The sequence below is a fragment of the Coenobita brevimanus genome, chromosome 33, assembly GCF_032717465.1.
Source record: "Coenobita brevimanus isolate Jiangsu-jjx chromosome 33, ASM3271746v2, whole genome shotgun sequence".
Lineage (NCBI taxonomy): Eukaryota > Metazoa > Arthropoda > Malacostraca > Decapoda > Coenobitidae > Coenobita > Coenobita brevimanus.
In genome coordinates, this window is record NC_136986.1 from 30,900,628 (window position 1) to 30,912,381 (window position 11,754).

Consider the following 11,754-nt stretch of genomic DNA (forward strand, 5'->3'; position numbering starts at 1 on the left):
GAAGAAGTGATGGAACGTTGTGGGGTGGATGTGGATGTGGTTGAGAAGATTAGGAGAAATACACTGAGGTGGTTTGGACATGTGGAGAGAATGGAGAATGAAAGACTGTCTAAGAGGGTGTATGTAGGTTAGGTGGAAGGAGGGAGAGGGAGGGGTAGACCGAGGATGGGGTGGAGGGATGGAATAGAGAGGTATATGAGAGAGGGGGGGATGAGTTGGGGGGAGGGTAGTCAAATGGTGGGTGACAGAGCGACTTGGAGGCGTTTTGTCTGCGGTCACCCTTTGTGGGATTAGGGCGTCGGGCTATAGACAGATAGATAGATAGATGACATGAAGTTCTGCCACTGTGCAAGAACTGTTGTTCCTTAGTGAAAAACTGGTTATACCTCAGGGTTTTGAGATGGATATCTTTCTGTGGGGGCGGCCCTAGGTGGTCGGACCTTGCCTGAAACCTGCCCCAGGGGGAGGTCTGCCACTGGGTAAAGCTTCATTTTCCTAACACTCCTTCCATTAGGCCCGTTCCCCATTTTTCAAGACAGTTCAATAACTCAGAAAGTGAGTGAGGGAGGGAGGGAGTCAGAGACAGAGACAAACATTATATTTGGCCGTCCCTGTGTGTGTGGGAGAAATTTCTTCCCTTAACCCCTCCTGTACGGGGCCCCATCCCGGATGACTCGTCACCCTCTAACACCAAATTCTCATATGGTCTCCTAATCAGTCTCCAATTGTCCATTCCCTTCATTTGGCAGAGCCATTGTAGTGATTGTTTTCCACGTCTTCATTGGGTGTTCTTTGTTTTTCATGAATTTTGTCCGTCTGTATTTTCCGCAGTCACTTCTCTAAGAACATTCTCCAACAGTTTTCACTCATAACTTACTGTATGACCCTAAAGGAATGTTCATACACATCACTACTTTATAGTTGGGATTATTATACCAAAATGCAATGTTTTCTTCGCTGTTATGATAATATTCCCATCTCTATTCACTTGTCTTAAAGTCCCTGCCACCTGCTTTCCGTAATGCATCTTTTCTTTGGTTTCGTCCTCCATAATATCATTCTTGTTCATGACACAATCAAAATATATGAGCATTTGCATTTTCTCTATTTGTGTACCATTCCGTGTTAATTCGCTGTGATTTGTGTCTCCCGCTTCCAGTTATAATCACACTGCTCTTCTCCACAGTCACTTTAAGTACATTTTTAGCACACAAACATTGCCAGAATCTTCTACAAGAATCTACAACTTCCATTGCAATTAGTAAGGCATAATGGGCAACAAAAGTGAAGAGCGTCCCCCCTCATTGCCTCCTCTACAAAATCTCTCCCATATCAAATGTCCTCGCTTTCTTTTGCCTCATTACTCAATCCATATACATACTGAACAGGCTTTATGACACAACATAGCCCTGTTTCGGTCCAACAATCATGTTGAACTTCTAACCCGATACACCATCCATTTGTAAAGGTATTCTTGTTTCGGCATGCATATTCTAATTAGCTCTGAATAATATACTCTTTATTCTATATAATCATATCAGTAAAAAAAAAATGCAGAACATGGCATCGGTATAACTGTGTGGCTCCGTGGTCTTGTAAATACAAACCTCCATCAACCCCCACCTCTGCTGCTGAAAAGAAGATAGTGAACTGCAGAACCAGGGCAGCTTCAACCTGCAGTCTACCTGCCTACAGCAAGAAAATCCATAAATATCTGTCCTTTTCCAAAAATTACTGTGCTAGGCATCGTGGTACAAGTACCAGATTTTAAAAATCCCCTGCTCTCATTGAATCAACCTGTTCACATACTATACGTTTTGTAACTTCTGTGACCTGCTTAGTGAGTGCTCAACTATACTCCTATAATTACTACATTCGTCGAACCCAAGCCCCTGTAGTTCCCATATTCTTTCGTTTTATCTTTTGCCGTGTACTGCACATCGAGGAGGATGGTGGTCAACTATTTTGCGATGTGATCCGCTGCTCAAAGTACGTCCATTCGATCACCAGCTGGTGCAGCAATCAGTTTGCTGATTTTCGTTAAAAAAGGGGGGTGGCCTCTCTTTCTCAGCAACTACCGACATGTCATATAAAAACCCCTAAAATATCAATATTCTTAGATGGGAGAAAGCAAACAAGTTATCAATATGGACAGCGGATATCAGTGCCAAAGAGTTGATATGTGAAAGTGTGTGGCACGTAGGACTGTTGGGCCTCAACAAATGGACTATTAAGGTTATGCCCAGGATAACTCACATTTTAAACAAATCCATCTCTCAGGCACTCTCCTTTGTATCCAGGTTTATTTATTTCGCTTCCATGTCCAGCAAAGATCGACCTCCACTCCGAACACTAAAAGCTCTTTTGGAAGACCCACTGCTGGAACCTATATGTCTTCATTTTTTTTTTTTTTAGCTGAATATATCCCTCTTTCGCTACCATCTTGTGTGTGAACAAAACCTCCTGCGGGAAGCAGGAAAATGTGCAAATTATCCACTACCCATAATGTGTTCGCGACATGTGTGTGAGTAATGTTTGCTGACACTAACAGGAATAAAGTATAAGTAGATTGTGTTGAGGACGTGTGTGTGTGTGTGTGTGTGTGTGTGTGTGTGTGTGTGTGTGTGTGTGTGTGTGTGTGTGTGTGTGTGTGTGTGTGTGTGTGTGTGTGTGATATACTAATTTAGCAATAACCAGAACAAACTGTGTGTCTCTTGCCCAGGTTGTGTTGATGACGTGCGAGTGAACGGTGTGGTTGTACCGCTACCCCCCGCCACCAACAGTACAGAGTGGGGCCACGCCAGCATGTTCCAGGGGGTGAGGGAGGGGTGCGACTCTCCTCTTGTCTGCACCAATCTTACCTGCCCACCGCATCTCACGTGTATAGACACTTGGAGGGACCATCGATGCGGGTAAGGCACACATTTAATAAGAATTTGTTGATGATGTGCGAATAATATGCATGCTGGGATGAGACAGAGCTGCTGTGCCTCCCCCCCTCCCCACCTGCCTGTACCAGCCTTACCTGCCTACCATACCGCTCATCTAAAGACACTTGGAAGGATCACCAATATGGGTAAGTAAAAAGTTATGCCATAGTTAATGACATCTCTTCTTTTGTCTACGTGTTCCACTCTTCCCGTTCAACTGTCATTTATATTTTGTACTTGCCATCTCCATACAGTTTAATTGGATAAATTTTTCGAACTGGAGGGATGAATTGTACCTTTTAATAGCAGTTTTCACTAACAGCATATAAATTGATGTTTATACACGTGGAAGGACCATAGATATAGAGAGAACATACATTATATAGCTTGTTGATGCCGAGTCTAATGTTAGTTCTTTACATGCAAGGTGTGAGCAGCGGCAGTTCTAGGAATGGCCTCGAGGGTTCAGGACATGTGACCCCAAAAATTAACCCAAATTTTGAGATCGAGGAAACATTCAGGAATCGGAGTGTTTACTGCCTAGCTGTATTCCTACTGAGTTGTATTGGTTGTCCATTGTTTAACGACTCCAGAGCTACAAGAAGCTCTCTGACTATGAGTGTTAGTGTCAGTAAGTTAGCAGGCAGGATTATAGGGCTAAGTGTTAGTCCCTTGACTTCTACAGTTGCGGCGCAAGAATCTGAGGTTGTCATTATCTTACCCTGGCAATCTACCATTCAAAAGTGAGTCCGATATCTTATCATATTATACACGAATCATATTATTATGCACGAATATATTATACACAATTATTGTTATACACGAACATATAATACACGAATCACATGCGTCTCATATTATACACGAAATCAGACACACTTTTGAATGGTATGTTGCCAGGGCACGATAATAATAACCTCAGAGTCGCGCGCCGCGCCTATGGTACCTGACCCCCGACCATGAGAAAGAGCCTCTTAACCTTGTGATTTGTGTTATTTTTCCCATAGATAATATCTATATTTTGAACTCTCACTCCATGCCAAGTGTTTTCTGCCTGAGGGTATTTGAACTGTCCTAAATACTTAACTACAGTAAAAGAAAACCGTATATGATTTGCAGCTATAGTTCGGCCACATATCATATATATATATATATATATATATATTTCGCAGTTGACTTGTGATGATTCAAGAGAGAGAGATATATATATATATATATATATATATATATATATATATATATATATATATATATATATATATATATATATATATATATATATATATATATATATATATATATATATATATATACACGAGGGGTGACTGGTAAGTTTTGAACCTTCAGAAAATTGCAGCCGATAGAAATCTTTTAATGCTTTCTTTTTAAAATAATCTTTTAAGTCAACACACTTCCTCCACCGGTTGTGGAGTGCCTGGATCCCACTGGAGTTGAAGTCATTCGTTTGGGACCTTAGGTAGACGTCCACGGCCGCCATGACTTCCTCATCAGTGGCGTAACATTGTCCGGCCAGATCCGTTTTCAAGTTCGGAAACAGGTGGAAGTCAGAGGGTGCAAGGGCTGGTGAGTACGGCGGGTGAGGGACGAGTTGGAAGCCACAGTCACGATTGCCATCACCACCACCGAGGTGTGGGCCAGAGCATTGTCCTGATGGAACAAGACCCCTCTGGTCAGCATTCCTGGCCTCTTCTTTTTGATGTTCTTGCACAGACGTATCAGCAGGTTGGCGTAGTATTGTACAGTGACGATGTGGCCCTTTTGGAGGTAATCCACCTGCAACATGCCTCAAGCATCCCAGAAACAGATGCCATGACCTTTCTGGCTGAGGCCTTGTCCTTGGCCTTCTTTGGGGTGAGAGAGGAGGCGTGCAACCACTGCTTCGACTAATGTTTGGTCTCAGGCTGGTAGTGATGAACCCAGGACTCGTCCATGGTAACGAATCGAACCAGGAAATTTTCCGGATCAGCTTCAAAGACTTCCAAATTGTTGGAGGACAGGTGCACCATGTGCGTTTCTGTTCCTGGAACAGCACACACCTTCGACAAGCCAAGCTTGTTTCTCAGAATGTTGTCGGATTGCTCCTGGGACATGCCCAACCTGTCTGCTATTTGACAAGATGACAGTCGCCGATCCTCCATAACCATCCCTAGGTCAAGGTCAACGTTCTCTGGTGTGGTCACGGTCGATGGCTTCTCTGACCTTGGATCGTCTTCGAGGCTCTTCCTACTAAGCTTGAATTCTCTGACCCAACGTTTGACCGTGGCATACGAAGGACCATCTTCCCCTAAAGTATTCACCAAATACTCATGGATCTCAGATGGAGTCATGCCTTTCAACTGAAGACTCTTGATCACGGACAGGTACTCGAGTTTCTCCATTTCCACGACACCTGTCAAGTATGTTCACTTCGAGAGCCAACCAAAAGGAAACGAAAAGTGTTAGGAACAAGAAACTTGGTTAGCACAATAATGTTTTTTGGCAGATTACGTAGACTAAATTTCATTTCATATATATATATATATATCATCTCATCTCATCAGCCGTTTGAGTGTCCACTGCAGGACCGGCCTATCTCTACCGAAGTGGGGACGATACAGCCAATGTACCTCTACCAAGTGGCTTAGGCTGTCTGGTAGAGATTGTATGTAGGATGAGAAGTGATTGTAAGTGTAATTGTAGTGTTGCAGTGGCTTTGGATGTGCGTGTAGTCTGTGAACCAAGTGTAATCGGCCCACGCAAGCCGACTGGGTGCAAGCATACTTTATAGTATGCGACACTGGTTCAACCACAGCACCCCTATGTCCACCAAGCAGTATGTGGCCAGAAGAACCCTCCCAAAGTTTATTACCCTGGCGGGGCATGAACCCTCGTTCTTCAGTGTATGAAAACGCACATTTTACCACTGTACCACAGAGGCTCATATATATATATATATATATCACAGTTGACTTGTGATGGCTGCTGACATATACATATATATATATATATATATATATATATATATCACAGTTGACTTGTGATGGCTGCTGACATATATATATATATACAGTGCTGGGCTGGTGCCCAAACACTGCAGAACGCAATTCTGCACCGTTGCGCTCTGGTGAATATCGTTTGCGCATTGCGCACCGCACGAGACCATGCGCAATTTGCGCTTGCGCACATGAAAAGGCAGGTGCACAAGCACAAATTTAGTGCACTTGCATATCTAAATTTGCGTTTGTGCAGCTGCCTTGCACACCAGTTCTGTGGACTGCGCACTGCGCAATCCAAGAGTCACCTGGTCTTGGGAGCTTCCCGTATGTCTGGACAAGGGTTGGGGGAGCCTCGGGCGGGTCGCGAGGGTTCTGGGGGAGGCGGGAGGGATGGAGGGTAGTAGCATTTCTTAAAATGAATCAACAGAGATGATGTATTTTAACATTTTTCAAATTATTATTATTAGTAAATAATAATACATTTAAAATGTATTATTAAGAGTAGCATATGCAGTTCCTTACAAAAATCATTAAAACATTATTAAATCAAACATCCACAGCCTTATAATTTATTAGGCTGTGGATATTTGATTTAAATAATACGTTTTAATGATTCTTGTAAGAAATTACACATTCTGTTGTATATCTATATATAATTATTAAATAGAACGTCTTTCACAAATGCAGATAAAAGTAAAACTGGCAACATCACATTTCCGTCCCTCTGCTTCGCAGCCTGCTCACTCCTCTGAACTTCCACGAGTCAAGTTACATGACGGTATTGTGATACCATCTCTAATGTATGGAAGTGAGGCTCTGACCTTGTTGGAGGGACAGAAGTGAAGCGTGAGAGCTGTGGAAATAAATGAGTTATTTGAGAGGAGCATGTGGAGTTACATGGAGAGACAGACTGACAAATGATGAACTGAAGGATCGTTGTGGTGTGAACGCTGATGTGATAGGAAGCGTTAGGAGAAACACACTGAGGTGGTTTGGTCATATGGAGAGGATGGAGAATGAAAGACTAACGAGGAGAGTGTATGTGAGTGAGGTGGAGGGGGGAAGAGGGAGGGGGAGGCCAAGGATGAGATGGAGGGATGGAGTGGAGAAGTATATGAGAGAGAGGGGTGTGAGCTGGGAGCAGGGCAGTGAAATGGAGGGGGATAGGTGACATGGAGGCGATTTGTTGCTTGTTTGTGGCCAGTGGCCACCCCTTAGGGGATTAAGGCATCTGGCAATAGATAGGTAGATAGAATAATAATAAATAAAAGTAAGTGCTAATTTATTTAAATATCTCAATATTTTACAGTAATTCCCACAAATATATGCAAATGGTTTGCGCTAGCGCTTAGCAAAATTGCGCAAACTAAATATTGGATTCTGTACTTGCGCAAATTACAAATAATAGAAAATATTAATAATAAATAAAAGTAAGTATGCAATTTTATTTAAATATCTCAATATTTTACAATAATTCCCACAATTATATGCAAATGATTTGCGCTTGCACTTTGCGACATTGCACAAGCTAAATATTTGTCAGATTGCACACTTGCGCTTGCGCAAGGTAGTGAACTGTGGATTGCTCATTGCGCTTGTGCAATGTCCTTCTTCGTTTGTGCTGCCCATATATATATATATATATATATATATATATATATCAACAGCCATCGCAGATCAACTGTTGAGCTATGGCCTTCTCCACCCCTTTCCACGACTTCCTTGATTAAGTCAACTGCAAACTTTTCTATCTCATCTCTGCACCTCCTGTCTGGCCTTTTCCTGCTATGCTTCCAATCTCTTGAAGTCCAGTCGGTCATCCTCTGGCTTCATCGGTTTCCCCTTATTTGTGCTACATGACCAGCCCAGCTGTATTAATATTCTTTCATAATCTCTATAATGTCTTTGATTTTAGTCTCCTCACTCAACCATTTTGATTTTTTCCTTTCTTTTAAAGATAAAGCTGTTAAAGATGATAAGTGCTAGGTGCCGTCAAGAGTTTTAATGAGCATGTGTAAGGGTTAATGGGCATCTAATTGAATGGTTCACGATCGGTGTGAGCGTGCGACAAGGTTGTGTGATGTCCCTGTGGTTGTTCAGTATTTATATGGATGGGGTGATGAGAGAAACAAAAACACGAGTAATGGAGAGGGGGATTGCGTTGGTAATGAATGATGATGGATGGAATATCTTAAATTTGTTCTATGCTGATGATGCAGTGCCACTTGCAAATACTGGACAAGAACTTGGTACATTATTGCAGAGTTTTGCTGATGTCTGTGAGCGTCGTGCCTTGAGAGTAAATGTAGAAAAGAGTAAAATGACGGTTACTGAGAGAGAAAATGACTCCCCGTACGATGTTACAGTTAACAGAGAGAGACTGGAATTGGTGAGAGAGTTCAAATACGTGGGTACAGTGATAGAAAAGAGAGGAAAGTGTGCAAAAGAAGCGGAAAGTAGAGTGAAACAAGGAAGAATAGTAGCTGATGCAATGAAGGCCTTGATAAGAGACAGAGGCTTAAGTGTTGCAGCCGCACGAGGCTTACATGAAGGAGTGTTAGTGGCAACTTTAACATATAGATGTGAAACTATGGTGTGGCATGAAAATGAAATGTCATGATTGATAGCAGTAGAAATTGAACTGCTGAGGAATGTATGTTAAGTACAGAGAATAGATAGGATACGAAATAATGTGATTCGTGAAAGACGTGGAGTGGGGAAGTCTGCGGACACAAGAATCGAGGAAAGTGCACTTAGTTGGTGTGGTCATGTGGAGAGAATGGATGGCAAACGAGTGGTGAAAAAGATATATCTGAGTGAATTTGATGGAGGGAGGAAGCGAGGTTGGCCAGGGAGAGGATGGAGGGATATGGTGGATGAGTGTGTGAGGAAGAGAGGTTTGGATGTAAGTGAAGCTAGGGGATTGACAAGAGATCGATCTGGCTGGATGAATATTGTGAGGAGAAGCGTATGATCACGGATTTGGCACCCCTTTTTAATGTGACAGCATCCGGATTGACTCCATCGGATATGATTATGTGAAGTAACAGAACGTGGTGGATATGTAGGCACTATATAGGCACTAATATATACCTCATATCACAATGTGCAGGATGTAGTGTCTGCTAGAGACATACACAGCTTCTCTCTAGGAATGGCAATCCACATAATGTAATGTATACCGGTATCCACAGTCTTCTTGTCCCATATCGTCAAGAATGTCTTAACACATGATGTATCTCAGTCTCTTTGTAGTCCACGTGAATGGAAATCTACCAGACACTACATCACACACACACATCTTCTCCAGGCTGTATACAGTATAATGTCAGAGAGATTTCCTTCAGGTCAGAAAGGGTTAGAGAAATTTGGAGAATACGATCAAAGGCGGAAGGCAGGAGATAGGGTCAGCTAGGAGGTTTGCCATCACGCTACATTACGCTGTAAATCACACTTCGATATAACTGTGTACAATAAACTCCGCAACCCAAGAGTGCTCTGTAACTCACCTCGCTTATGATACACAAAAGGGGAAGGTGAGAAAGAGAGAGACCTACCTTTTCACTCTAGCCGACGACACACCATTTTACTAAGCAGCGACAAGTTCGAGCCATACGACGCCTCACAACTTTCTACTGACAGTGCTTCGACGATCTACACCCAACTCTCCTATCTCTCTACATCTACTTACGGCTACTCTCATCGATATATATTTTTGGCGTATCAGATATATCCAGGATTCCGGGGGCTTGAATGATGAGTGAATAGAAGCGTGGCCCATTGGAGTGAGCAAGTTTGGACTGTCTGGACAATGCTACTCCTCACCCTGGCCTAGGGTGGGAAAGGAGGTCCGAATGATAATGATGATAAAGATATTCCCAACTCTGGTTTCTCCATTGCCCTTTGAAAACGGCTTAGTTGATTTTCCATTGATTTTGGCAGTTTCCAGGTCAAACAACCGTGCGTCATTGCTGGGATTTTACATTCATCATATACTTTTCTTTTTATATTGTACGTACTGTATTGGCAAGCTACTTTTCATGATGTCGCCACTCTTACCAAATGCTTTTCATGCAAGTGTAATGAGTCCTTTTATTACTCTCTATCATGGTCTTCGATAGTTTTAGTATTTCGCCAAGTAATTGTACTCCCCGACTTCTTCAAGAATTTCTTCGCTTATTCTGATGATGCTGTTTGGTGTATCTGGTTGATCTTTAGCCCTTCTTTGAAACACTCCCTATTTAGGTCATTTAATATTTCTTCCAATGTTCCTACTGTTTCTGAGGTTAGGACATTTACATCTGTAAATCTTAAATGGTTTAGGTTTTCCTCATCTGTGTTTACGCCTTTGTTCTCCCAGTCTAGCTTTCTGTAAATACTTTCTAGGCATGCTGTAAATGATTTTGGTGAAATGGTATTCCCTGATGCAAGCTCTTCTCAATCTGAACTTTTTCCGAGTCTTCATATAATACATCTGAAGCATTTCTCTCTTTATATATGTGTTCTTGCAGTTTTGCAATGTTCTCATTTACTCCTTGTTCCCGCAATAAATTTATAACTGTTATGTGTTCCACTGGGTCGAAAGCCTTTTCATAATCAACGAAACCTAAGCACAGTGGTCAATAATATTCTGTAGTTTTCTCAAGTGGTAGAGCATCGGAGTCGTGATCGGGGGATTGCGAGTTCGGGCCTCGCCCGAGATTGCCGTGCTGGGAGTGGTAGCGCGCTCCTGTAACCTAGCTGGTCTATATGGCCATAGTTGCCATCCTCAAATGATTCATTTTGTGTAGACGATCAGTAGTTGAATAGCCGCTTCAGAACCATGCACGTTCACGAACTTGGGTTTTCTTCCAAATTTATTGTTATTCTGTTAGTAAAGATTTCAGTGAAGAGTTTGTAAATATGTGGTAATAGCTAGCGGATCAATAGTTACTACGATCTTTTGAGTCGCCTTTTTTTGTAAAGCGAAATAAGTATTGCATTTCATCCCGTTTTCGGAATTTTCTTCTTTATACTCTGAGTACGGTAAGCAAGTGTGCGAGCCTGTTCTGTGCTCTTACCCCTTCATCCGAAAGTATATCTGCTACTATTCCATCTTTTCTTGGGTCTTCCCTCTTGTCATAATATTGTAAGAGAAATGTTTACTTCCTTTGGTGTTATCCCAAGTATTACACTTGTGTCAACTGAAAAGTTATGTATTGATACATACAGTTCTTTGTAAATTCTTCAACTCTCATCATCCTATCTCTGAACTTAATGACTTCACCGTTTTTGTCTTTCATTGATATAATTTGTTGCTTTCCTAGTGCCTTTTTACGTCGGACCTGTTTCAAACTTTTTCCTTTTCTGATGGTTTCTTTGAGCTGATCCAAGTTTCCCTTTACTTTTTCTTGTCTTTGTCTCCTGCTGATAAGCTTATTTAATTTCGCTCTTTCTATTTCATCACTTTCATCTCCTTTCTTTTTTTTCATGAGGTCGTGGGTCATTTTTTAATATGTGTTGGCTTTGCTTGTATTAGTTTTCCCTTCTACCTTCGCTGATTCTCACAACACATGTTGGTCCATCATTCAACTCATCAGTATCACATTCAGCATAACTTAGAGCTTGAAATCTGTTCGTTATTAAAGGCACCTTTGCTTTCCCGTACTTTTATCGGGCATATCTGTTTATTTTTCCTCAACTTTTTTCTTTCACATCTGAAATTAAATCTGGCCGTGCAACATACCATTCTATGGTCGTTTTCTATATTTACTTTGTTGATAAGAGTGTCATTAATGATCATGTTCTTATTATCTGCTATAGTGAAGTCAATTTCATTCTCTGTTTCT

General features: G+C 41.8%; 1 protein-coding gene across 1 annotated transcript; it reads right to left on the reverse strand.

Annotated features, from left to right (window-relative positions):
* Positions 1-4,834: 4,834 nt before the first annotated feature.
* Positions 4,835-5,329, reverse strand: LOC145395848 (protein GVQW3-like). Its single transcript, XM_080269377.1, has one exon. The coding sequence runs from the start codon at positions 5,327-5,329 to the stop codon at positions 4,835-4,837; it is 495 nt and encodes a 164-aa protein (XP_080125503.1).
* Between the last annotated feature and the right edge of the window lie 6,425 nt (positions 5,330-11,754).

Excerpts from the sequence above, each read along its gene's own strand:
- LOC145395848 (XM_080269377.1), bottom strand. The coding sequence starts at position 5,329 with ATGGAGAAACTCGAGTACCTGTCCGTGATCAAGAGTCTTCAGTTGAAA.